General features: G+C 49.9%; 1 protein-coding gene across 2 annotated transcripts; it reads left to right on the top strand.

Moving 5' to 3' along the window:
* The first annotated feature begins 69 nt into the window (after positions 1 to 69).
* SLC13A3 (solute carrier family 13 member 3) lies at positions 70 to 27,862 on the top strand. 2 transcript variants are annotated; one of them, XM_087749882.1, is made up of 13 exons: positions 70 to 187; positions 11,002 to 11,267; positions 11,631 to 11,794; positions 16,677 to 16,743; positions 17,470 to 17,655; positions 18,563 to 18,688; positions 21,027 to 21,122; positions 22,937 to 23,041; positions 24,044 to 24,141; positions 25,953 to 26,065; positions 26,410 to 26,571; positions 26,925 to 27,062; positions 27,668 to 27,862. In XM_087749882.1, exons 1-13 carry the CDS (start codon positions 77 to 79, stop codon positions 27,851 to 27,853), a joined length of 1,818 nt encoding a protein of 605 aa, XP_087606008.1. In that variant the 5' UTR covers positions 70 to 76; the 3' UTR covers positions 27,854 to 27,862. The 2 variants fall into 2 exon arrangements, with proteins under 2 accessions (XP_087606008.1, XP_087606010.1); XM_087749884.1 differs by lacking the exon at positions 70 to 187 and adding an exon at positions 4,924 to 5,057.

The raw sequence follows: 27,862 nt of genomic DNA, 5'->3' as shown, positions 1-27,862 counted from the left end.
CGGCGGGCGGGGCGGCCGCGCTGGGCTCCCGCGGGATAAAGGGGGGGGGCGGCGGCGGCGGTATAGCGGGGGCGGGATGGCGGCGGCGGGGGCGCTGGTGAAGAAGGTGTGGAGCGTCCGGCGGTTCGTGGTGCTGCTGGGCGCCCCGCTGGCCCTGGTGCCCGTGCTGCTCAGCCTGCCCGCCAAGGTACCGCGGCGGGGGGCCGGGGGGGACCGGCGGCTGCGGGGCGGCTCCCGCCCGGGGCGGCGGCTGGGGGACACCGGGGTTGCAGGGAGCAGGGGCGGGGAGGGGGGGGGCAGGAGACACCGGTGGGGAGCAGGGGCAGGGATGGGGGGGGGGGGGGCACCAGCCGGGGCCGTGGAGCCGCAGCGCAGACTGGGTCCCTCGCCCGGCAGGTGTAGGGCGTGAGTGCGAACTGGGGACGCTGGCCCAGGGCATGGCCCCAGCGTGTGGACCAGCGTTACAGGCTGGGGGCACGGCCCGGTGCCCTCTCCCGCCCTGCTCCTCCTCTTCTGCCTCAGCCCCGGCAGCATTTGGCCCTCAGGAGGGTCGCCCTGTGGAGGGAGGGGGCTGCCACCACTCCTCGCCCATCTGCAGCCACCCGAGAGTGTGAATGGTGCGGGCATCCTGGCGTTATTTTCAGTCCACGCTGTCTATCCCTTTTTCCCCCTAAAAAGTTGAAATAACAGGATCGTCCCCCTGTGCTGGGCACTGGTGAGGCCGCCCCTCGAATGCTGTGCTCAGCGCTGGGCCCCGCACCCCAAGGCGGCCATGGAGGGGCTGGAGCGTGGCCAGAGCAGGGCAGCGAGGCTGGGGCAGGGGCTGGAGCCCAAGGCTGGGGAGGAGCGGCTGGGGGAGCTGGGGGGGCTCAGCCTGGAGAAGAGGAGGCTGAGGGGAGCCCTCATCGCCCTCTGCAACTGCCTGAAAGGAGGCTGGAGCCGGGGGAGGGGGGGTCGGTCTCTTCTCCCCAGGAACAAGCGATGGGACGAGAGGGAACGGCCTCAAGCTGCGCCAGGGCAGGTTTGGGTTGGGTATTAGGGAAAACTTCTTCCCGGAAAGGGCTGTCAGGCCCTGGCCCAGGCTGCCCAGGGCAGGGGCTGAGTCCCCATCCCTGGAGGGATTCAAAAAATGTGGGGACATGATGCTTAGGGACATGGTTTAGAGGTGGACCAGGCAGTGAGGTTAACAGGTTGGGCTTGATGATCTCAGAGGTCCTTTCCAAGCTTAACGATTCTATGAACTGTATTGGTGGTGTCATTGGGAGGTGTGAGGAACCTGGGGTTCAGAATCAGCTCGAACTAAGTGGCGTGAACTTCTCGCTGATACCTAGCTGCCTTATTGTAGCTTTCATCAGTAGCTCTCCAAGGAGAGCTGGGGAAACTGAGGCAGAGCAGGTCCACAGCCAGCATCACCCAGCAAGGTGTTTGCAGAGCTGGGGTGGAGGAAGGCGCCCAGGGCTCTAAGGCTGCCCAGCGTTGCTGTCCCATCCCCTTTGCTGTGGGAATCGCACCAGGCGGCGTGTGGGCAGGGAGAGAGGGATGCTGTAGGGCGGGAGGTGGCCCTGCGGCAGGGCTCGCGCTGTGGGGCGGGAGGTGGCCCTGCGGCGGGGCTCGCGCTGTGGGGCTGGGAAACGCGGGGCAGCCGCCTGCGCTGCTGCGGGCGATTCCTGGGGGGGACCTTTGGTGCTGAATCCGACGAGGCTTTGCGAGTAAGATATTTGTGTTATTCTGTAGAGGTGGAAAAACTGTTCTGCTGGTAAGGTTTGGGCTTGGGCATGTGTGTTAGGCTGCACGTTAAGCAATCTGTGGCAAAATTTTGGAGAGTGGAGGATTTTTGCAGCTGGCCGACGTGCGCAGCTCTGGCGGACCAGGAGGTCCGAGCCCTGGGTGGAAATCCACGGGGCAGTGAAGTCACGGGGGAATTTTGTGCCGTTGACTTCGGCATGGGCAGTATTTCACTCTTACGTTCTGACTCAGATCCATTTGAGAATGACTTTGTTTACATCAGAAAATAAGCGATGTTTATATTTAGTGATTATAGAATGATTCACATGCTGTAAGGAGGTGAAGGTGGCGTTTACTTCTGCCTGTATAGTGCTTGTCAGGTGAAACCTTTACGCTCAAGGTAGCAAAACAAATCTCCCAAATAATAATAAAAATAGAATGACCATTGCTGTATTTAATGACACCATATGTTAAATGAGAAAATTCTTTGGATTTAATCTCCCTTTTTTCTATTTTGCATTATTGGGTTCTTAGGGGGAATATACTAAGTGTTCGCCTCAAAGAGCGGAAAGCACACTGCACAACAGGTACTTAATTCCTTTGCAGATTCATAAGTAGATAATTATATTTGTACATCCATTTACGGTAGCTGGACAAGTGACTTCAATGATAGTTGATAGTATCGTGTTTGACTTTGGCACCTGTAAAATCCTGAGGTATGGCTGGAGGGAGGAGACACTCAGGACGAGCTTGTGCCTCAACTGCGCGGTGCTTAACTGTGAGAATAAATCCGAGATGAACCCGGCGCTGTGCTGCAGGAAAGCCTTCGGTCCAGATGCTCTAGGTACTGGTAGAAGTGTACAGTGTTCCACAGGCTGTGTGAAGATTTGGGTGTTCAGGAAAGGATTTCTCCACATGTACAGAAGAAAAAAAAGTCTCTGCTGGTGTAACGGTGCTGTTCACGCCGGCTCCCTTGCAGCGTGCTGGTAGCGTGCTCCTGGGTGCGACCCTCGGAGGACCTCATGCACGGTCCAGTTTGGTCAATGCTGTTTTATTGAAGAAAAACTGGTGCTGGGAAAGTGGAAGCGTTTGCAGCCGAGCGTGTGAAGAAGCAGTGGGGCAGCTGTGCGCGGGGAAGGAGAGGCCCTGCAGAGCTGCCGGGCCTGCTTGCCGTAGCAATCTGTTCTTCATTTTCCATGGGTGCTCGATGCATTACGGTTGGTAGCAGTGAGGCTGGCCGGTACCTGCACTGGTCGCTGTCAAACCCCTGATGCTGGCGTGGCTGTTAACCATGCAACGTTTCAAGCAAGCCCGACTGCAGCTTTGCCGTGCTCTCCCCGAGTCTGGCATAGGGGCGAACCTGCAGCTGTGAGCTACCGTACCAAATCGTATCTGCTCGTGATCGGGGGTCAGTGATTCATCTACGGTTACAACACAGAATTGTCCCTCACTTGTTCAGCGAGAAAGGAAGCTTGCTGTTGCATCAACAGGGGATTAAGTTCTGATGTCTGGAGCTTGCTTGAACTGCCCTCCGCAGCCTGAGCCGCAGGGGGCTGCAGGAGAGGAAGGGAACAGGTTACACTTTTAACCACGGTGTAAAAACACCGAGGGGGGAACCGGCGAAGGCTCAGCAGGGGGGGGATCTGGGGTGGCGGAGTTCGGAAGCCATCCTGGCGCGTGATGGAAAACGCGTGCCCTCAGCTGCGCTGCTGGTGTCGGATGGTTTATCCTGACACAGGACTCGAGTCAGCTTCACGCTCTCCTGGGCAGCCAGGTCGCGAGAGCTGCTGCAGGTGTTCAGCAAGCTCTGTCGCAGAAGGAATTCAACTGACTGGGCTGCTGCTGGTGTTACTGGGAGGCTGTCGCATGGAAAGCAGGCTGGGGCAGGAGGAGCTCCCGGGTGCGCTGCAGGCATTGCAGCAGCCTTGATGCTACTAAGTACTTGCACATCTGGAGCGTGGGAGAGCTGGAGAGCCCCGTGTCCCTGCTGGGATGGTCGGCGTGCTGCCGGGGTGTCAGGGAAGCTGGTAGGAGATGAGAAGCAGTGAGGCTCAGCCCTTGCTGGTCCCAGGATGAGGTTTCCCTTGTGTCTGACAGGCACCTCGGCAGTACTGCCCTGCTCTGGGGATGCTAAAATCTCCTCCCACATCACGTCAGCGTTTACCTTCTCCCCACTGGGATGCTCAGCCATTTTAATCTCCCAAGGGATTGGAGCCATAAGGAGCCACCTGAGCTTTGGTTTCATGGGCCACTTCGATCTGGAGATGAAGAAATCACAACCTAAAGTTGATAGAACAGAGAACCACAAATGGGATGTGGCTGCTTGGATTAGTGTGTGCTTCTGAGTGACACCCTGTGGTCTGGGTGCGATGGGTTTTCCAGCGAAACCTGTGCCTAGGTGACATCTCCCCGGAGACAAAATCCTTTGAGAAAAATCATCCGTCAAGTCTGGTCTTGCTTGTTGCTGGTGAGCTCCAGCATCCCTATCTGCAAGCGCCTATTAAGGCTCTCGTCAGCTGTCACCCTGCGGCGGTTCTTCTCCAGATCGCCGTGCGAGTCCCTTCGCAGAGGGACGGTGTCAGGGCTGGCGCTGGTGCTGACATTACATTGCTAGCCCTTGGTTTTTATTTGATGCCCTTTGTAGGTTGCAGTCGTGGAGAGGGAGGTTTGCATAAGTGGTTTTGTCTGCAATCTCCTTTCTCTTAAATAGAGAAATGAAATTTCTGCTTTGTGGGTGAGTTTGCTGAGACCTCGGGGTGTGCTCCCAAACTGTGGCTGGAGCAGCAGCTTTGGTCCGTCACATAACAACACAAGGAGATGCTCAGGGTGGAGCTGCTTCCCAGGACCCAGTTCTCTGCACAAGAGTCTGCGTTACCACCTGCAGCTCTGGTTGATGCTGAAACGGCTGAATATTTGTCCCGTGAGTGGAGGTGCCTGCGACCCCGCTGCTCAGAGGGCTGTGAATGATTGCAGAGAGCTGGGGCAGGGCGGGAGGGGCTGGCGGAACCGTCCTGCTGGAAGGGGCATGGGGGCACTTTTAATGAGCTGTGCAAAGAGCTTGTTCCAACAGCTTCTAATGAACTCAATGTCTACAGCCTCTTGGCTTGGTAACAGCTGAGGCAGCCAAATCTGCTAAAAGGAGCTCTGAGCAGGCAAATGGGGCCCAATGCCCTCAGAAAACAGACTTGACTTCCTCAGTGGCCATAGAGCAATTGAAAATGAACTTGGACGCAGTGAGTCCTCCTGATTAGAACAGGGAGACTTTAAGAACTTCCAGAAGAAAAATGACATTGCTTGTGCTTGAAAGCAAAGAACACGAAGCGTCTCCGAAGGCAGGCATTGCGGGGAAGGGCGGTGGGGCAGACGGAGGCGAGCGGGGTGCTGGGAGCGGGGCGTCCCGGGAGGCGGCAGGGAGCCGGATCCGGGGCTGGAGAGCGCGGCAGGAGCGCGGGCGGGCGAAGAGGTGGGAGTCAGGAGGGCAGCCTGGCAGGTGAGATAAGTGATTGGGGCCGGATTATACGTTTCGTGCACAAAGTCCATCTCTGTTATGTACGTGCTTGGTGATTTTAGAAAAGGTGATGTAGACATTCCAGCTTCACAAAACTGGAAGCAATGATCAGTTAAAATAGATGAGAGGAAGGACTTCGATGAGGAAAGAGGGGTGATAACTGGAAGCAGAGTGACACCATTTTACCATGTGCACTGTGAGCTTCAGTCTGGAGAGAGAGCGAGCTGGCCCAGAGAGGAAGCAAAAGCAGCAATGCTTGGGGGAAAAGGGAAGTTGACAGGAGTCAATATTCATTGGAAGCTAAGAACCATAGAAAACACGAAAAGGGATGTGAAACAATTGAGGCTGAAATCCCTGGGCAGGGTGTTGAGGGTGGCGAGCGCTGTTTCGAGCGTGTATCTGACCCAGGGTGTTCTGTTGCCAGATGGACAACGCAGAAAAAGCCATATTCAGTGAAGCGTTTTTGTTCTGTACTCAGGAAAGTGCTCGTAGTACAGTCCTATACCATAAGATGTCTGGTAATGAATTATTTTTATTGTGACAGTAACTAAAGGGAAATTTAAAATACTTGCATCCAACCCTGGCTGCTTTAAAAACTACAGGTTTAGGCAACTTCCATACAAGGATTTTATAAGAGCTGCCTGAGGAGTTTGTGAAACAATAAACCAGCTGCATTTCTGCAAGCCCCAGAGTAGATGGGGATCGCTGGGACCGCTGGCTGCGGGTCAGGCTGCTCTGGAGTCCCTCCTGGGAAGCAGATCCCAAAAAAGGGCTTGATGGCAATATGTAATTCGTTGAACATGGCTGCCAGACTGGCTGCCCACAGCCAAGAGGGTTAGCGTGGTATTTGTGTCTATGGGCATGTGAAAGCTGAGCAAGAGCAGTGGGGATCTACCAGGCTGGCGTTTGCTGAGGTTGTGGCTTTCACCAGAACGTCCTTCCAGTCTGGCTTCCACAGCTCAGAAATGGCTTTGACAAATTGGAGAAGTCGCAGAACGAGAAAAGGACTGGAAAACAGGCCATGCGATGCAAGGCTGTGGGAGCTCAACCTAGTTCTGTCGAAGAATAAAAAGGCAAGGAGTTAACTTGATTGCTGCCTGGAAGGAGCATCCATCACAAGCAGAGTTTGGATAAGGGTGGCCCAGGCAAAGGCATAGAGGAGGAGCATTTAAGAAGATGCAGAGGATTGAAGCTGGCAGATTCAGAGTATCGCAATATAATTTTAACAGTGAGGTTAATTAATCATAGGAACGGCTTACTAAACTTGTGGTGAGTTCACCATCACTGAAAATGTTTCCTTTTTTTTCCTAATCAAATGTGGTGGATCTATCTTAAAACCCAGCCCTGATGCTGAAAGGACGATTCAAAAGGGGAGCCCTGTTAACCTCCCACAGGGCGTCAGATCATCGCACTGTGCTGGTTTAGCCTCACAGTCTGCCAACGATTGAAGATGTAGGATCTACTGCTGCCTCCAAGGGAAGGTGCGAGCCTCAGGCCTCTGAGCCAGGGAGGTTTTCTCCAAGATGCCCGTTTCATTTTTGTCATTAGTTTCCTGCGTGAGCTTGGTCAATTCGCCCACTCGCTCTGAGCTTCAGCCGTCCCGTTTGTAAAACAGAGAAAATGATTCTGGGTTTCTGCCAACTACAAAATACTTCAAGAAGTTTAAATAGATGTATTTAATAAGCTTTATGTTGTTTTAGCATAACTCCAGAGCAAAATATCTCCCTTGCAGCCCTTACAGCTTGTGCCCCTGTGTTACTGGCTGCTTTCTACCCACTCTGCAAATACCCCATGGGAGCAAACCAACTCTGCTGGCAGGGAGGCTGGTAAACAGGGCTTGCTTTCTGTCCGGGTTGCAAAATGTTTGCAGGAGCTGGGTTAGTAGGAGTTGGATTCACATATCCATCGTGTTGGAGAACAGGCAGTGGGACCGAGATGGCCAGCAGCACAGTCACAGCTGCAACGCGAGAACAGCTCGCGAGCGAGATGCTAAAAGCCACCGGTACCTTTTTTGTGCTGAGTGGTTCTGAGTATTGCAGGTAGGATGTTCCTTTGTGATGGTGGTGGGATAAAAGGGCTTGGAAAGCTTCAGTTCCAGCCAAAATGTCTCTCAGTATTGGGATCGAGGTCCTGGAGGAGCCCTGTCGCCTGTCTGCCACTCATTTGTCTGGTCATAGGGGGGAAGGGGGACGGGGGGAGCCTGTATGGGGGTGGTGAGGCTGTGATGACCGTGTAACGTGGAAAGGTTGATGGAGAAAAACCGAAGCTTGGCAGAGCCTTTGGGAAGGGCTTCTTTGAGCACTGGGTCAGTCTGGTGGGAAGGCTGCGGGCACTGGGCTGCCCAGGAGCTGCCGGGGGCTGGTGGCGAACAAGGTCCAGCTGAAGCTCCTGATGTCCCCTTGCAGGTTGGCAGTGGGGACCAGTGGCTCGTGCATGCCCACATCTCGGTGCTACGCCTGGGCGAGCTGGTTCGCCTTATCTGACCCACGTTCCCTGCCAGCGCCTCCTTTCCCTGGGGCACCTCATCCGCCCTTCCAGGAGACCTCCTGCTCCCTCCAGTTCTCCTGCCCGCGGGAGGCTACCCCGTGGCTTGGCTTCTCTGCCGGGGCTCAGCCGGTCCCCCGGCATGGAAAATCCCTGGTGCTTTCAGTGCAGTGAAGACAGGGTCTGTGTCTGGAGGGGCACAGGTCGTTCCCAAGGCTCTTGAGCAACAGGAAGGAGAGCCGCTGTAGTCCAGAGCCACCGAGCACTTTCCTGGAAATCATTAAATGGTTATAAAATTAACCCAATCACAAGACCCATTTTAAAGTTCGTATGCGCTACCATTTTTCCCCCTGAACTTTGATAGACTTTTTTTTGAAAAAAATAAAACCGAAGCTGCAGGGAGGCGAGAGAAGGAGGCATCTGACGGTGACATGGCGGAGGGACCGAAGGATAAAGATCGCGTGGGGGTGATGGCGCCGCACGCAGCGGCGCGGGCCGCCGCGGCCATCTGCCTCAAAGACCCTTCTGCTGACATTTGTTAGCATTTATTGTTTGCATACTAATCAAACTTGCTGGGCACCGGGAGCATTAATTAATTAACATTTGCAAGGTACCTTGAAACCAAAAGCCTTTTGATTTTCTTTAGAGTTTGGTTCAATTTTATTAATGGTTTTAATTCTTCTTTTAGTTTGGGGAGTGCTTGCTTTGGATCTAAGTTACTCTGAAGTGGGCTTGTTCCTTTTTTGTTCCATGATTGTCCTATCTTAAGTGGAAAAATTGTCTAATATAGGTGTAATTTGTCCTTTTTTGGGGTAAAATAAGTTGGATAAACAACACTACAGCTTTCTTTTTAAAGTGGTGTGCTGTTGATCCACATAGGTTTCAAAACTTCAGGAAAACCCTCCATACGGTAGTTTTCTGCCCTGTTTCAGTTTTACGCCTTGGCTTTTGATCTTGCCGTGAAGAGTAGTTATTAGATTCATGCTGTGTTTCAGTGCAATGTTTTCCAGAACATTTTCCATACACCAGAGAATAAATATCCCTTACTTTAATTAGTTTTCTAAGTCGTACTTCATCTGTTTCATCAAGTCAACTAAAGCCTTCGCTGATACGCTCCTACATCAAGGCATTGTTAAATATTTCCAGTTGCTCTACCCCTGCAAGAGGCAAAGTGTGTTTATTTTGAAGTTCACTTTGGTGCAGTTTTCCTTGCAGAAAACTGAAGAATATTTTGTGAGCGGGAGAAAAAAATTATTTATATGGCCTTTAGAGATCAAATGGAAAAGGGCTTAATGAGAGCAAGTTATTTCTTTGCTGTAGAAAAAGAGCCAGAGTAAAGAGAAATTATCAGTTGCCACAGGAATGAAATCGCTAATCTAGTGTGCGAACATTTTAAAACATGATTCTTTATTTTTGCAAAATTTAGCGCTGGTCCTGCTGCTTCGGAGGACGCGAAGCTGTGGGGAAGCTCCGGGGAGCTGCTGGGTGCCAGGGCTGAGCCCTGGGAGCATGAAGGGTTTATCACAGCGTCTCATATGTCATTTTACTGGGATCTGAAATCAGGACTGCAGATCGTCTTGAAATCCAGATCCGGGGACCTCACACAAAGCAGTGGCTTCTCTGTAATTAGTGTATTAAAAAACCAAAGCAGATCGCTGTCCGTTCTGCAATGCTCCTGTTTCCACGTGCACGGAAGCACTGGAGCTTTACGAGCAGAACTGCTTATGAAAGGCGAAGCTTCAGCACTAAAAGCAAATTCAGAAATTCTGTCACTCTTGCCGCTTTTCAAACACTCGCTACAGATGTATTGAACGATAAATCCGTATTGGTTTCACTTCGCTCGGCTTTATGTGCCCAGCAGGGCGCCAGGGTAGACTCTGCCCTTTGGCTTTCTCCGTAACCGTGGTCATTTTTTACCCTCGGTTTGTGGGTGTGTTGCTGGGCTGGTGTCTGCTCTGGGAGCTCGGGGACGACCACATCCAGCTAAGGCCTGGAGTGGATTTTTTGCCGGTGGCCAGGTGAGTTGTGGCTCCACCGTTCCTGCTCTGGTGCCTTGCCGCACGCTCCAGCGCCACGGCTGAGACCGGGTTACCCCCAAACTGCAGCCCCACGCAGCTCCCAGCCCACGCTGTTCCCAACCCAGCCGTGGCAGGGAGCAGAGCCCTCATCTCCCTCGCAAAAGCCCCAGCAAGCCGAGCCCTGGGTGCAGGGGAGGAAGGTCCAAGCGGAGGGACAGAGGTGCCTTTGAGTAACAATTCAACCTGTTCAACAAGCTGGAAAAGAGTGGTAAAATAAATAGCTCTGTGGCTTCCAAATGACTCTCAGCTGTTATTTATAGCGCTGTGGGCACTCTGCCCTGCAGTCGCTGACAATATCCCCGTTCAGCCCCGCCGTGACCGAGCCCAGCTCCGCACTGGGCTCCCCCCTGCCCCCCCGGGGCTCTCCCCTCCTGGGCTTGGAGCCGTTCTCCTGACTTCTTTCCGTCTCTCGTTATTTTGGCTGTGGCTGTCATGACAAATGGCTTTGGTCTAGTTTGTGCCTGCTGGGCGGATGAATGAATTCGCGCTGCGGCGTGGGGGCACTGGGTTTCTGCCAGCCTTGGGCAGGCTGGGGCGGTGCCGGGCATGGGCGAGCTCCCTGCCCTCAGGAAGCAGCGCGACCCCGGGGCGCGTGATTTACTGATTTCCGTAGGGACTGGGATGGGGTGCCATGGAATGGTTTCTCACAGATCTCTTAGGAGGTTCTGATCCAAGAAAAGAAACCTTTCTGTGTGCCTCCTATTGCAAATGTGGGGACTCGATACATCCATCTCTCAAAGCTGTTTTTCCATAGCCATGCAAAGCACGGTCTGTGGAAGCTGGAGAGAAAGCACAAACATTAAGTGTAGCAGAGTCAGGTATTGGGACACCTAAGGGTGTTAGCAGCAGTGTCTGCTGAGGATTAGCACCCTAATTCAGCGTGCTGGGACAGTTCCTACTCTCCAGAGCTTCCCTGGTTGATGCTCCAGTGCGTTGCCACCCCGCAGCACATAGGAGGCTCCGGCAATTGAGGAGGATTGGGGTTTTGCTGCGGTCTCAGAGGATCAGTGTAAGTCCTGACCCCCTACACCATGTAGGGGGGAAGATGTTGCACTTGATGGAAATGATCTGGGAGAAATGCTGTGTCCTTGACGGAGTAACTGGTGCGTTTTGCTTGTCTAAGCATCTCCAAGTGCAAAGATGTCTCTCTAATGCCAGTCTCCCTAATGCCGCATGTCTTAATTTTCCTCTCTCCTCCTTTTGCAGGAAGGAAGATGTCTCTATGTGATCCTGCTGATGGCCCTGTATTGGTGCACGGAGGCGCTGCCCTTGGCCGTGACGGCTCTGCTGCCCATTGTCCTCTTTCCCTTCCTGGGGATCCTCCCGTCTAACAAAGTTTGCCCGCAGTATTTTTTAGACACCAATTTCCTCTTCCTCAGTGGTTTAATCATGGCCTCGGCCATTGAGGAGTGGAATTTACACCGCAGGATCGCGCTCCGGGTCCTGATGTTGGTGGGAGTCCAGCCGGCCAGGTGACTATGGGAGCAGGGGATCTCCACGGGGGACGCGAGCTCCCGGTGCTCGGGAAGCGGCTCTGCTGCAGTGGGCCGTGCTGCGAGGGTCTCCCGTACCAGGGGGCTGTCCTGCCCCCCTTTTCTCCAGCTTATTGAGTTTATTCAGCTGTTTGCCTTTGCTCAGAGGCCAGCGGAGCACAAGGAGAATCGTTTGGGTCAGCCCCATATTTGTGCTCCGTCCAGTTACAGGAGAGTCACAGAAGTCCTTTTTGCTGTTAGTTCTGTTATCCCTGCACATGAGCTTTTCTTCCTGTAGCTATAATGTATGGGAGAACTTGCCAAACTGAAGAAATTCAGCTTTTCCTTTTTTCTCTCTTCCAGACTAATTTTAGGGATGATGTTGACAACGTCTTTCCTGTCCATGTGGTTAAGTAATACTGCCTCCACTGCTATGATGCTTCCAATTGCAAATGCAATTTTAAAAAGCCTCTTTGGGGAGAAAGACACATCTAAGGATATGAAAAGGGAAAATGAAGAAAACCAAGGTAATTGAGACAGGGCAGTAGTATAAGCCAGCTGAGGTCTGCCCTGCTGCTGTCAAATATGCCCCATTTTATTGACTTCCCTGGCACAAGTACCAGGTTTCTTAGCTGCAGCTTGATCTCAGTGCTGGTCCCGTTTTAATACACACTTTATTACTGTGGTGGAAGAGTATTGGCATAAAATTCCCTTTTATCCTGCCCCTTCCTCGTGTCGTGCAGGAGACAATGCTTATGAGTTGGCTGGAAAAACCACGATGCCCAGCCAACCTGCTCCGTAAACCTGCTGCTGGCACATGTTGAAATCCAGCTCCGTAGGCACGGCGGTGATGGGATTCATAGGGATGCCTCGCTGTGGGGACAGCCAGAGCCAGGGAGGGCTGTGGATAGTAAACCTGGGCGGATGAGCGCTACGTAATGGTGCGTTGCTGCAGGGACAGGCAAGGGACTGGGCAGGCAGCGAGAGCAGGGCAAGGATGAGGACAACGGCCCCTCCGTGGCAGCACGCGGGGCTGCCGTGTGCTCGCGGACGGGTGGGTTCTCCTCTCGTTTTCCTGTTTGTTCCCCCACAAAACCGGAGCCTGAGCTGGAGGAGAAAGGGAGGACGCAAGGGAAGGCTGGCAGGTGAAATACCGATTTATAAGGTGCTTTATGATTTCCCAGCTTGTTGCTACTGCTTGGTGGTGTTCCTGGGCAGGTCCCGGACAGGCTGGGGCAGGGGTCTGCAGCCAGATAAGGTCTTCCCCCAGCCCTCTCTTCACAAGTCGTGCACCAGGCGTTTGGGCTTCTGGCAGACAGTGTTGAGAAACAGCAAAACAGAAATGAAGTCATGAGGTCCCCTTTGCAGCTATTCCTGATAGTTGGAGCAGTAGTCACAGCTTCTCTTTCTTGCACTAATTAGTAATTCTTCTGTCCCTGCAATTTAAGAGCAATGGCTTTTTGGTTCCCACTGAGTGCTAAGGCAGAAAAACGAGTCCCCAGAAGAAGACTCAAACGTGTGCGTACTCTAATAAAGATATAATCAGTCATTCATCATTAATGTCTAGCAATCATGAGATATTTGCACTCCAGGTTGCTTTATCACATTTGCTTTATGAATTTTTGATCATTCACATCGACTAAAACCAACCCCGCTGACCTTCTTGCTATAATTTCTTATTCTATAGAAGCATTGTGTTTTGTCAGTCTGCTTTTAACCCTCCTGACCCCATCTTCTGAAATGATTTGACTGTGTAGCTGTGACTGTAAATACAGTAGAGTTTGGGAACACATAAAATCAAGTCCCTCGTTGTCCTAGACATTGGCAAGCACAAAATTAACGTCCTTGGCTCACGACGCTTGCAGTGCTGAGAGAAGCCAGACAAGGCAAAGGGCGAGGCGTGCAAGTAGAAGAATGAATAAAGTGATGCTTTACAAATATCATGTGATGGCGTGATGATGTATTTTTCTTTTGAGGTAGAGACTCATAAAAGTAATAAATACAAGTGAAGGAGGAGTTATCTGTAAAATGTACAACGTCAAAATGCAGGTTTTCTTGTGGACTTTTTATTTGAACTTTAGTGTCCCAAGGTAGACTCATCCTTCTCTGTAATCTTTCTGAATGGATGAGAAAAGCTGAGTTCCTTGAAGGAAGCCCTAAACCTGAAGTCAGTCCAGAGCACCGAATCCGACGTTACCCGTAGGATCGGAGACGCGCAGGTGAGCTTGCCGCAGGGGGTTCCTGCCTGGCGGGGGTCGCCCGCAGCCGGGGCTGGCTGCGCGTCGCCAGCGGGCTGCTGCAGGTGGTTTTTTCGCAGACCTGCTGAAACCTGACTGAATGCAAGGAACGTGCATTTGAGAAAAAGGTATACTCATTTCATAGTTTACTTAATTTTTATAATCTAACTGAATTGTAATCTGTGTTCCAAAAAAGACAGGCAGGTTTGTTTGCAAAGGGGACGGTATGTGGCAGCTAACTTTTACAATGGCGCACGATAAGGTCAGTTTGCAAATCTGCTTCGATATGCTTTAATAACGCTGTAGTAGCGTCCGGGAGGTGAAAAAATACTTGGGTGGCTAAAAACAAATTAAAAATGTATTAAAGAATATGTAGCATGTAAAAGCATTTGATTTGCTGAAGAAATCTCGACAAGCGTATGAAAGCAGCTTTGCGAAGGGCTTTGCTTACACCCACGGTGCCAGAATTCACGTGGTGTCCGATCAGTTGGTCACTCTTTTGCTGACGAGAGAACCTCAAGGTTGCCGTGACTGATGGCCACGCTCAGCCACGTGGGCGGTACGGTATAGATGAGTAAATATTTGCACGCTTGTGTTGTCGGTCGCTAAAATTCGGTGTAGTGTTTTGTTCATTTTGACACCATTGGCTACTGATGCAAGAACGCAGTGAGATGAGCTTTGGCGGCTGAAGTCCCAGCTCGTTCTGGTTGATCGAAGCAGGGTTATAAACTGAACACCAACAGGCTTTTTTCAACTTCCAGAATTTTCCTTTTGGAGGTGGGTTCTAGATTCCCCGCAATTCTGTCGGACATCTCCAGCGATAGGTGTGTGACAAGCTGGAAACCACTGTGCTAGTGAGCCTGCCCATCCCCTGCTCTCTGCCCACTAACCCATCACTGGCAATATTTCATTTCTCTGAGCAGCTTCAGTGTCTCCAGGTAAAAACCACGAGAAAGTATTTCCATCCTTTTTTTTTCCTGCATAGAGAATATCTTCTGCAAATTCAAGACGAACTGGTCAGTGCTTGAGGTATTTGGTTGGGTCGCAGACATGGAAATGATGTCTCTAAAGGGGAAGGTGAGAAATGGGCATTTTTGGACACTGCTGCCTGGTTTGGCTGCCCCACTGGCTGCCACCCCACCTCGGTGGGTGGAAATATTCCTTCTCAGGCCTTTACAACTTTTTAGAAACAATAAAAATGTCATTAAAGCCAAACTTCTCTAGGACAAGCCTTTCTGCCTCTAAGGTATACGAGGTATTTGGGTGAAACGGCCGCTGAATCCTCGTACTGCTCCGTGAGAGTTGTGTCCAGCCAGGTCCTACTCAGTGGTCTTTGGCGTCTTCTGGTTTACGGACCTGTAACAATTTTCAACTCCTTTTTGCAAGTTTTATAGGAAAAGTTTGCCCTGCAGCAACTCCGGCTTTCCTTTGCACAGTTGCCTTTTGCAGACCTTCCTTGAGAGGTAACTCACAGGTGGTCCTGGCAAGATGGGATGGGAGTTTGGGCTTAGCAGGGAAAAAATGTGAAAAATGTTAAGAGGTGGAATGAAATATGTCTCTTTGCAGAGCCAGCACTAGGCTTGAGTGGGACGGCAGTGGTAAGAGGCCTTGGGCTAAATGTGTTGGGGGATAACAGTCAGCCGTGGGTTAATGTTCGTCCTTCTAATTACATCCCTCTGTCGCGTCATCGTTGGGATGAAAGCTCAGCATGTGTGCGTCCAAGCCAATTAACTCCAATTCGGTAAATTAGAGATGTATAAAACATGACTTTGCAAAACTCCGTGGTTCACTGAGCTGGAACGAGCTCCGTGTCTTCGGCGCACATGTGAGTGGGTCCAGAGACTTTGACCACTGGCCCCTCTCCGTGCACTGCTTTCGGTCTCCACCGCGTGTACAGGTAGAAGAGGATCGTGGTTGGGACTGAGGAAGGGTGCGAGGAAATCCGGGGACTGATGGGGTGGCAGGGAATGGGCTCTGTGCGCCGTGGTCTGCAGAGCCTGGGGAGGTGCAGGGACGCAAGCCTCTGGACCCAAAAACGTACAAAGAGCCCTAGGAAGGGCAACGGAGCCAGCGGTGACGGGGAAGGGCCACCTGGGCTGATGGTGGGTAAAACGCAGAAGTGCTCCAGTCCTAAGGAGGGCTATGGAAAATGAGGTTTAACGGCACACCTCTACGCCCAACCTCAGGAGGTCAAGCCGTGAGCCAGAACTACAAATGCCACAAGCCTTAGGGTGAGATCTGGTAAAAAAGAGTGATTGTACTGCATTTGTCTTTTGATTTCTGAATTCTCCCGTATGCATGTGTGTGGTAGAGTGGCGTGCACCTCCCAGTTTACTGCCAAAGACAAGGCTGGTCATTCTGGTCAAAATATACCCTTTCCCCAAGTGCTCTTGAGTCCTGCTCGTGTTCCCTGTGTGGTGATAAGGATGGTGAGGCAGAGCCCACGTGAAATATGCAGGAGGGTCCCTGGGAACTGGGTGTGCACCAGAGTCCCCCCCTGGGGTGGCCCTAAACTTGTGTTGGGGACTGGTCTCCCAGCCTGCAGGGTCCGTCAGCTGGGGAGGGGATGATGGGCTTGGGAACGGTCCTTGCTGTCGGGGTGGATTTCAGAGGACCCGGTACGAAGCCTAATCCCCAAATGTGCCCCACTCTCATCTTTAAAGAGCGAATTACAGCTTTGCGGTGACTTCGCGCTAGGTGCCTCCGGGGGGTAACATTCTCATCCCTTGGGAACGGAGCTCTGCAGCAGGCAGTGCTCCTGCTGTCCTTGGGGAACGTGCCTTACAGATACATCAGGCCCAATGGTTTTTCTTCCTAAGAATGAGCTGTGGTTACCCCCCCAAAAAAAAACCCACCCCAAACCCATGATTTGATAAGGGAGAACCTGAAACTCCCGGTCCTGTTAGAGGATCCCAGAGTCCAACCAGTGGCAGCAGTAAAAGGACCAAGCACCTCTGGGTGCTGCGGTGGGACCGGAGTGGTGGCAGGAGGAGTCGGGCTCCTTCATCCCCGCTGGGCGCTCCCGACCCCGTCCCCGTGGCGTGAGCTCGCCCTTCGTTTGCACAGGCCCTCCTCTGTAAATGGCAGTTGTCTCCTCTGTTCCTCTGTTTGGTTCAAGGAGAATTTTCTAGATGCTTTGAACTGTTTTAAAGTCCTAATCTTTCTTTTTCAGCATCTTTACATCAGAATAAACTTTACACTGTACCAACTGAGATGCAGTTTCTGGCAAGTACTGAGGAGTAAGTTAACTATAAAGTTTGTATTAGAGAGTTGAGAGAGAGAATTGTCCCCTGAGCTAGACCAAGTTTTAGGAATCTGAAAATCAATCATTGAAATGTTTTGATTATGCCAAATGTCCCAATCGCTAGCAGCCTGATGAGAGAAACCCTCCTCTGTGTGTCCAGCATCCCTCTGCATGTCCAAATCATTGCAGAGGTTTTCCAGCCGCTCCGAACTGGTGGCCAGAGGTGTCTCCTGCTGGGGAACTGTGCCTTGATTTTCTCAGGAACATCAAACGTGTGGAGCCGGTGATGTAAAACCCACCAGGATTTACACACTGGTGATGATCCTGCTTTGATAACAACGGTGGGAAGGAAGCGTCTTTTCAGGAACAGATGTTTCTCTCCTTTCGGTGCTATCAAATTTTATTTTTTTTTTTCCTTTTAGCAGTCCTGTGGACTTTATGCTAAGTGTTACAAGTTGCTGAGGGGCTGGGCAAGGCATGTGCACCCTCAGCTCCTACGGACGGGTGCTGAGGGTGCTCTGCCCTCTGCAAGGCTGCTGGTCCCACGTGGCCATTCACCGAGCAGACCCCGCTGCTGCCCTGAGCTGCTTAGGTGTCCGTGAGGACAGCGTTAGCTTGGATTTCTAAAAACTGGGAATTTTCCTTCTGTCAAGGCTCTGAAGTGGTTGCGCTGTATTTAAACCAGGGCTTTCACCGGATTCTCTTTTGGACTATTTTAAAGCAAAGATCTGACGGAGGAGAAAGAGGTTGCCAGCGATGCTCTCTCAGACTTAAAGAAGGAGGAGGAATACAAAACAAATATATGGAAAGGTTTCCTCATCTCAATCCCGTACGCGGCCAGCATCGGAGGTACAGCAACGCTGACGGGAACTGCACCAAACCTCATCCTTCTGGGACAGCTGAAGAGGTATGGGAGGCTGTCCTGGAGAGCCCTGTAAATCCTGGAAAAGAGAGGCATGTTCTCCATCCCTGTAGGAAATTCCCTTCTGTGCCGAGAACTAGTTTGGAAAATTTATGCCCTTCCAGAACATTTTGGGAAACTTTGTGAGCAGAGGAAAGCAGAGAGTGGTTGCAGCAGCCTTGGCTGTAATCAGCAGGTTTCCAGCGTAGCCAGCCAGGCTATCAGCCAAGCCGCTGCTTGTGCGCTTCACCTTGCTGAGGCTCTTAATCCCATTGAATTTAATGGGACTTGACCACACGCTTACAATTAATCTGGCGACTGTTTTGATGAAACAGGCTGTGTAGTGTTTTCTGAGCAATTACATCTGCCACTGTATGGTAGAAAGAAAAATAAGGAATGCACTACTTCTTTCTTAGCTGTAAAAGATGCCCCCTATATGCGTAGGAACAGAGATTTGTGCCATCCTAAGTGGCCGCAGGTATTTCTTAACTTTGCTGGCCACTACAAGTAGTATGTTCGGCCTCTCCTAGGCATGTGCAGCATCCCCGTGAGGTTCAGGTTCAGACTCCCCAGCAGTTCTTGCAGCAGGGTTTAGTCCCGGGCGTTCGGGAGTATCGTCGTGTGAAGGTATCGGCCCATCTGGAGAGAGGTTCTCAGACCTGCCCTTGCAGGCGGGCACAGCGGGGCCGGCGGGGCTGTGGGTGGCCGGCTGCCCTGGGGGGTTGTCCCAACGCAGCGCTCCCCAGGTCGCCTCGTGCCCGGGTCACCGCTAATGCACGCAGAGGGATAGTTTTTAAACGCATCCTTGCAAATTTGTGGAATATTTTGCTGCTGGTTTCAGATGTTTGTTTACCCTTAAATTGAAGGGTTGTTTTCCCTTCTTGCATTAACTTGATTTTTCCCGTTTGCTTAGTTATTTTCCAGAATGTGATGTGGTGAACTTTGGTTCTTGGTTTATGTTTGCATTTCCTTTAATGCTGATTTTTCTTCTCCTGGGATGGCTATGGATCTCCATCCTGTACGGAGGAATTAACCTGAGGTACGTGTAGATTCACTGTACGTATACACAGTCTGGTTATGTTTCACAGCGTTGTGAAATATGTGTTCATCACGATTTTCATACTAAATCTGTGATATCACCCAGGATCATCTCTGGGACGATGCAGGGTTTCCTAACTAACTTCAGGATGCTCACGCTGTAACAAGTCATCTATTTTTAAGAAGCTGATATGCAACAGGAAGGTTTTAAAGATATCTCGTAGTCACAGATACTTCATCTAACTGAAATACATACGTGTACAGAGTATGTATTATATATTCATTCAGTCAAACATACAATTTTTAAAGGTTGTTTTGCTGCCTGAGCTGGGCCTGTGGAGGTCAGTGGCAGATTTTCGTTGGCAGAAGGGAAAGCAGGATCAAACTTTGAAGCCCAGCATGAAATCCTCGTTCCCTTGGAATCAGTAGCAAAAATCTCCTAGAACATAAATGAGCCAGGATTTGTTCCTGGGGCAGAAACCTGGGTTTGGAACAGATTACTTCACAACAGGGCTTAATTTTACAACAACATGTTAATCTATAACTGAGAATAACATGTTTTCCTGGTAAATCTTTGCTGGATACATGCAACCCCCAGTGTACACTACTTAAAATGGTTGCAGTGTTGCCACGCTGGTTCCTTCGAAGCCCTTTTTCCCCCTGCACACTCTCATATGTGATGGTAACAAACTCACAGTCGTGCATCCTCCAGGGACCATACAGAATTTCTAATATTTAGAAAAGTCTTTAATTGTTATTTTGAGTTAAAAATGCAAATGGGGGGGGGAAGAGAACAGGTGTCCAAATATTTACATTGTCTCAGAGGCAGGAAAAAATCAATGGGAAAGTTTCAATCCAGAAAATGCCGAACACTGGGCCTTGGGGCTTCGCGGGAGGCGCTGCGTGCTGCCGTGGGATGCTCTGCCAGCTCGCAGCCGCTTCGACCTGCGCCGCTCTGCATCGCGTGCCCGGGGCTCGCGTGATGCGGAGCCTGAATTCCCGCGTCCCACGGTGAGGGTTGGGGCACGGCCCCGGGCGATCAGGTGAGGGAAGAGGTAGCTATGCTGGCCAAAGCCCCTGGCTAAATGCAAAATTGCTCTTGTGCTCGGAGAACGTGATGCTTTTTGTTTTGTTTGGCTCATCTCTGTCAGCACAAAGCCCGGCTTTATTGGGATAGCTGGGCCAGCGCAGATACCAGTATTCCCCAGTGGCGAGGTGCCTCGGAAGAGACGTTGCAGAGCTGGACAAGTACAGCCGAGTGTCTGCAGGAGTTTGTTGGGCTGCTTTGACTGTAACGACTCGGGGATAGTGGCTGGACTTTCTCTGTGGGCAAGTCCTTGGTGGCTGCGGGCAGATGGACGTCGCTGCAGCAGCAGGTCGGCTTTGCTTGAATCCAAAAGACATTAAAAGGCTTAGGTAGAGGCTGGCTGAGCTGAGCTGAAGCTGCTGTTAATAACCCCCCAAAAAATGTGAAATTGAAGGGCCAGGTATGTCTATTCGAGGTTCAGGAACTTCTGAATGATCAACCATTCATCCACATAGAAGACCCAGCCACGATATCCCTTTGGAACAGTGAATGAGTTAAGGGAGCGCAGGCACCGCGGGGTGGCTGGGGGCATCTGGTACAGAAAGCTGGGGGTTGGAGGTTTAATCAAGGCCACAGTCAGGGTTAGAAACCAGGTTCAGCGGCGTGGGATGCGATAGGAGATGAAGTGCGGAATATGAATATATCATTTGTATGCACACACTACAAAGGAGGAAACTGTGTGCGCGGTCAGTGCGGCCGGGCTAAGAGGCTTAGCCAGGAGCACGTTAACATTCCCAGCCAGTTAGAAATTCCTCACGTTGTTGTTGATCCTCAGCAGCATCCTGGGATCACCCAGGAAATCACGAGTGACTGGAGACATGGACAGGTTCGTTTTCCGTGTCACCCTCCTCCTAGTTCTGCCCGAGCAGGTATCTGCTAGAGATGAGAAAATCCTGCAATGTTGGGACTTGCTTCTGGCAATCACAGCCCATGCCGGAGGAAACAGTTCCGGATATAAACGAGAGGAAACTTCCTAACCTCTGCAGGGCCTCCTTTGCATGAATGCAGAGAGAAGGGATATATAAAATAGGGCCTTATTGCCTGTGTCTGCACCGGAGACCTTCATAATCAGTCGTTGTGATTTGAAGATAATGCAAACCGAGCCACCGGAGATGTGCAGCTCTTTGAAGCTTGCAGAGCAGGCGCTGGCCAAGTACACCGAGTCATGCATATGCTGCAGTAGAAAATGCAGCATTTACTCTCGTGTCAGGTATGTTAGAGGCATTAAAGATATAACTGTGTTTCTTGGCAGGGGCTGGAGAACAAAAAAGTCAAATATAAGAGTGGACGCAGAAGCCCGAGCCAGAGAAGTGATAAAGGAGGACTATCAGAAACTGGGTCCAACAAAGTGAGTCATAAAGGCGGGACTGAAATGAAAAAGAAATCAAGTGGGTTGGAAATGTCCTGTCTTAAGAGTGGAGAACTGGGGGAAATGGAGTTTTTTAGAAGAAAACGAAATAGATGTTTCCACTCAGAGTGTTTGTACCCTGCTGAAGTTTGCTTTTTGCATGCTCCGGCCTCTCCACCTTTACTAACAAGAATAATTGCAAATAGCAGCTTGTACTCAAATCTTCTCAAGAACAAAGTTCGTATTATAGAGTGAATTCATGCTGGGTTGTTTAATTAGTTTGTAATTTTTCTACTCCGGGGACAAAAACAATCCTGTGTGTGTTCTGTACTACCCAACACAGGCTGCATTTTGAAGGTTCGTGCCTACCTGTTGGGGGAAGCAGGAAGCATTTGCTGAGAAGGCTGATGAATCATATGATAGATATGAATCATATGGATTGGGGATATACTTTAAGACAGCTTAATAGCTGCTCAGAGAAAGTATATGGAAAGAAGTCAGATCCATGGCATGGAATACATTATTTTTTCTGAATAACTCCTTCAACCGTGTTAGGTGTAGAAAGAACGAGACACTTGCGGCTTCTCATTGTAGTTTCTCAAAGGTCTTGTCTTCTGGAAAAAGCTTGGTGCAAATCGCAGTGATGGGGATCATATTTTGGAGAAAGGAACCAGCAGAAAGAAACCTGAGTTTTAGACTTATGAGAAATGCCAAAAAAGGGGGAAGTAGGAAAAGTTGAGTGTCTCCAAGAATCAAACCGTAGGTATGTCCAACCAGCCACTGATGTTCTGGGCAACCAGGGCTAGTGAAGGTTTTTGAAACCGTAGGTCTTAACCTTAAATGGTCTGTGTTTCTCCATCTGTAAAATAAGACTTTCATACTCACGGGGATGCTGTGAAGATTCAGCGATGTTTGTGTCATGCTATCGACATTGTAATTATTGCTGTTGTGTGGAAAATGGAGTGGTTCTTCAAAGACAATTGTCTGTGCTGCAAATGAAAGAAATTGGTTTACTTGTTCCATTCAGTACATTATCGAGCAGCCTGCAAAATGTCTCTGAAAGAATCAAAGTCCCACTTTGAGGTCTAGGAGTGAGAAAGTCCATTAAGCTGTGCTCTACCAATTTGATTAGCAACCCCATAACTTAAAATCAATGCAAGTGGCCTCTTCCCAACAGTTTAAATGCCCTTCCCTGTGCTCGGGGAGATTTTAAACAGTGTTTTGAGGCATTGTCTTGGTTAAATCTTGACTCCGCTCGAGTCAAGCCTGATACTTAGCGAATTATATTGCCGTTTCCCCTGCTGTTTGTCACGTGTCTAAGGGATACTGTTTAGGTTTTGACGCTGAAGTTTGTTCCTGCTGTCTCGTATATGATTTGAATCTCAGCTGTCCTTTTATACTGCTTGAACTGGAGTGAAACCACCTCTAGTTGACCGTGCCTTAGGGACATCCCGGAGGGCAGCAGTAAGAGGAATGACCACGAGACGCTGCTTGGCCCTTCCTCTCCGCCATACCCTGAGGGTCCGCCTTGTGTACGCCTGGTGGGACATCTGGTCTGGGCATTCCTGATGCTCATCTTGCCTCTTCTTAATGTCTTCCAATAACAGATAATTGCTGGGAAGTATCAATATTTGTAAATAGATTTACAATCTCTTCCAGTGTTTCACTGTAGTTATTTTAAGAAAACCAGCCTAACTTCTCACCCAAGCTGCTGTGGCCTGAGCTCAATACGTGGCCTGAGCTCAATACTTGGCCTAGCTTGGATCCGCCCCTTTAGCACATCAGTGTTTTAGCTGCATTTCTTTTCATTTCAGGTTTGCAGAACAGGCCATTTTCTTCTTCTTCTGCATGTTTGCGATCATGCTTTTCTCCAGGGATCCCAAATTCATTCCAGGTTGGGCAAGCTTCTTTGCACCAGGGTAAATTTTTATTTTCATTCCACTGTCGCATTTTTCAATAGCGTTTCCAAGTCGTTGAGATTCCTGGGTTTCTGATTGCATTGCTTAACACTATTACTCAGGTTTCCTGGAATAAATTAAACTGAGCTTCAAGTAGCAGAGCCAGCGTTATTGTTTCTGTCTCCCGGAGGAGGCACATGAAGCCCGGTGGGAAGTTGGCAGGTGTCTATCTCAGGCCATCCCTAGGGTTTTAATATTGGGAATGCTGTTTAGAGGTACATTTATGGTGAAATACTGAATTCCTTATGCAATCCACTGATTTCACTGGAGGTCTGGAGACTGAAGAGAGACGGCAGGAGCTGCCCCCTTGTGCTATCCTGTCTGTTTGGCAGGTTAGTCTCCCCTGTGACATCCATACCTTGGGAAGATGAACGGATATAGCAGTTGGGGAATGCTGAAGCTCAGAGAGGGTGTTGTTATTTCTTAACAGAAGAGACCTTCATATTTGTTTTTAATAAAGCCCTAGCTTAATAAATGATTCCTTAATACAATAAAGTAGTTACAGGCTTCCCCCTCATGACTTAATAGCTTGCTACAATCAAAAACATGCTTTATTGGATGGAGCCTGCCTTTCACCCTAGAACCTGAGCGTTTTGCAAAAAGCCCATGTAAATCAGATGGTCTGGGCTCTGCCTCTCTTCCTCCCTGCAAGGAGCTGGGGAAACTTGTCCTCACAGCCCCTCCTGGACTGACCGCGACTCCGCAGGCAGAACAGCCAGAGCATCGGCGTGGTGGGGATTAAATCTTGATTTTTACATTTGCAGGGCAGTTTTTCTAGGGGATTCAAAGCCCATCTTAGAAATGTGGCTCAACAGGGAATTAAAAAGAAAAGACCCATGAACAATGAACCTTGTTCAAACCTGATGGAAACTTGTAATCTTCTTTGGTAAATCCCTGTTCTCATAAACTTTGTAATTCTACAGGCTTTTTATTCTTACCAGTGTTTCTGCTGCTTTTGGACAGGTTTATCTCGGATGCGGTTACAGGAATCACCATTGTGATTATACTGTTCTTCTTCCCTTCACAAAAACCTTCCTTCAAGTGGTGGTTTGACTTGAAAGGTGAGTAGGAGACCCCTCCGGGCAGGACGGGCACGGAGCAAGAGCCAAGACTACCCCAGACTAGCCAGGACTGGGACAGCGGCTGCGCTGGCGGTCCGGAGCAGCGTGGTTTGAAGGTGCAATTTGATCACAGAGAGGCTTTTTTCCTGAAGTGCCAGAAGAGGTTTAGCGGTCACTGCCCTGCTGCCGATTGCAGGACTGACTCGGTTGCTCACGTAGCTGTCGGAGATGGTGCCACGGTGGGTTGAAGCTGTCGTGGTTTAACCCCAGCCAGCAACTATGCACCACACAGCCACTCACTCACTGCCCCCCGCTGGGGTGGGGGAGAGAACTGGAAGGGTGAAAGTCAGAAAAACTCGTGGGTTGAGATAAGAACAGTTTAATAATTGAAGTAAAATGAAATAGAATGGTAGTAGTAGTAGTAATAATAATAATAATAATGTCATACAATAATTATATACAAAGCAAGTGATACACGACACAATTGCTCACCACCCACCGACGATGCCCAGCCCGTCCCCGAGCAGCGATCGCTTGCCCCCCCGGCCAGCTCGCCCCAGTTTATATACTGGGCATGATGCCATATGGTATGGAATAGCCCTTGGGCCAGTCTGGGCCAGCTGTCCTGGCTGTGCCCCCTCCCAGCTTCTTGTGCACCGGGCAGAGCAGGGGAAGCTGAAAAGTCCTTGACTGGTGTGAGCGCCACTTAGCAACAACTAAAACATCAGTGTGGTATCAGCATTATTCTCATACTAAATCCAAAACACAGCACTATACCAGCTACTAGGAAGAAAATTAACTCCATCCCAGCTGAAACCAGGACAGAAGCAAACTGAAACCGGTGCTGATTTACCGTAGCAGACCTGGTTGTGAAACAGAGGTTTGGTTGCTGACTCCCAAACAGCTCCTGTCCCTCAGGGGGGAGAGCATGAACCTCTGAGAGGGCAGAGCTGGGTGAGTTCTCCATACTCAAAAATAGGGGCCTTTCCTCAGTTCCCAGAATGATTTAGAATTTAAACTCCTAAAGCCCAAACTCTTCAGCAGGTTTTGGTACCAGAAGTCTTTTGAGACCTTGGGTCTGTCCTCTGGAGTAGCAATGAGATATACAAATTTTAATTCATAAGCCGCTTGGAATAAGAGATGATCTTAATGTGGAGATGCAGCTGATGAAGGCGCTTTGTGGACGGTGCAGCACCGCGTGGGGTCTATGGGAACAAAATACCGGCTGCTCCGAGTCATGCACGTTTCTTGTGTTGTCCATATGCAGGAAGATGTTTAATCAGGCCTCCTCTGGATAAAATATGTGTGCCCTTGTTCAACAGAAAATTACAGTCCCATTAGTGCATCCTTCCGTATGACAGAGCTCACTTCATCATGTGTTAAGAGATGGCCTCTAGGGGAGATGAGCTCTTTGCTCTAAAACTCATTGGCTGTTGAACAGCAACTGGAAAATTAATAACATGTTCATAATTCAAATGGTAGAAAATTTCCTCCTTCCACAGACTCCCATCTGTTGAGGACAGTGTTTAAGTCTGTTACAGAGAGAAAATTAACCTGATATTAAATGTTCCCTCAAGGAAAACTTTAAGTGCTAGGATTTCTTTTCCTTTTTTTTTAAGATCTGATATTAAGTTAAATGATCTTTTAATTGTTTAGCTTAAGAGACTCCATATGTATATTTTAACCGTCAGCAGCTCATGGTTAGTGAGCTTCAGCACTGATGTCAGGCTCATGATCTCATTCTGTCAGATGATGACTGACGTGCTCCCCTTTGGGTGGGCGTTTGACACGGGGGTTTTCTCTTCCTCTAGCACCAAACACTGAGACGCAGCCCTTGCTGACTTGGAGGAAGGCCCAAGAGACGGTGCCCTGGAACATCATCTTGCTGCTTGGAGGAGGCTTTGCCATGGCGAAGGGCTGCGAGGTGAGGCCCGCCGCAGATGCCACGTTGCAGTCATCCTGCCCAACAGAGCTGGATTTTATCAGGGTGTCACTTGGGGTTCTCATTTGGCTCTGGGAAATTTGCATCTGTGGGGCCACAACACTTGAAGGACATGTTCCCCAACTCCTAGAGAGCAATGCACAACAGATAACTAAGGAGGTTGAGAGATCTTGCAACTCCTTTCAACCCGCTTGCTGTTAAATGCCCTGAGGACACTGCACATAGGTGTTGTGTGGGTCGGTGAAGGTTGTTCTAGGAAAGGATCAGTTCACGTGCAGGGATGTAGGAGCTCTGCTCTCCAGCTTGTTTGCTCTCCCCTTCTACAGGAGTCTGGTTTGTCTGTCTGGATAGGAGGCCGTCTGCATCCCTTGGAGGGCGTACCACCGCCCGTGGCTGTCATCCTCATCACGATTGTCATCGCTTTATTCACGGAGTTTGCCAGCAACACAGCCACTATTATCATCTTTCTGCCTGTCTTGGCGGAGCTGGTAAGGTAGTCCCATGGCAAGACCAGCTGCACCCCTGCGCTTGGATGGGCAGCTTTGTGTTGCGTCTGTGCTGGGACAGGCGCCGTACGGTTCTCCTGCTCCTGGGCTTCAGGCACTTTGACATCCTTGGAAGCAACAAAGCAAGTGCCTGTAGCGTAACATGGACTCTGCAGGATAATAATCCTTCAGAAGGATAATAATCCTTCAGATGCCGTTGGCGAGATACGTGATTATTTATCGCAGAGTGTGGGATAGGGCTCCGCACAGTGCACTAGCTCTTTTCATTCTTTGATATATCTGCCTATAACTCCGAATCCCCAAGGTGCAATTTCTGTTCTTTTCTGTTTTTCAAGGCCATTCGTCTGAAAGTAAATCCCCTCTATTTAATGATACCAGGAACTATAGGATGCTCCTATGCATTCATGCTGCCAGTCTCAACACCTCCTAACTCAATTGCATTTTCTTCTGGACACTTGATGGTCAAGGATATGGTAAGTTCTTTAGGTACAGAAAATGATGAAAACAATCAGTCTGAGTGGAGTGTTTAAAAAAGGAATTTTCAGGAGTGTTACCAGTTCAACACGTACTAAAGTGAAAAGACAGAAGTCTAATGCTGTTCTCAGCAGTGTTTGAAGGTGCAGTTTTGCAGAAGGAGCTTGTATAAAGTCTGGCCCTGTGAAATTTGGGGCCACTGTGGCTCCAAATGGTAGCAAAGCTGGTCCTGAATGTGCTAGACGTCTCCCAGGTCCTGCTCCTATTCCTGCCAGTGTCAGCAGCTCAACTTTCATAGGTTTCTGGGTGCAGGAAAAGTTCCCCAGCTCAGAGAAATAAAGCTTTTGAGTAAAATTAGGCTCATTCCCAGTTCCTGCTCACATTCCTGAGGCTAAACAGATGTTAATGTTTTTGATGGATCAAAGCTTGGTAAGCATCTGCAGAATGGCCTTTGTGGCTTAAGAAAGCCCGCCTAAGATGTTGCTAATATTAACGGCAATTAAGCCTTCCATTTTTATAATGTTTATATTCAAATAGCTTCATGCTTCACATGCTGTAGATGTCCAGTCTAAACTCAACAGTTGTCTTTGTATTTCTTTTATAGGCAAGAACTGGGTTGCTCATGAATCTTATGGGAGTTCTGCTTCTTAGCTTGGCTATGAACACATGGGCCAAGAGCATCTTCCAGCTGGGGACCTTCCCTGCATGGGCCAACATCCATGCAGAAAATGCCACCTCACTCTTGACAGCTGTAGAAAATGTCACTTTAAGTGCACTAAATAAAATATGAAGAAAGCCA

This window comes from Nipponia nippon, unplaced genomic scaffold (genome assembly GCF_047370975.1).
Source record: "Nipponia nippon isolate SJK-2023a ecotype South Korea unplaced genomic scaffold, ASM4737097v1 scaffold_13, whole genome shotgun sequence".
Taxonomy (NCBI): Eukaryota; Metazoa; Chordata; class Aves; order Pelecaniformes; family Threskiornithidae; genus Nipponia; species Nipponia nippon.
Note: the sequence above shows the minus strand (reverse complement) of the source record. Positions and strands in the feature narration are given on the sequence as shown.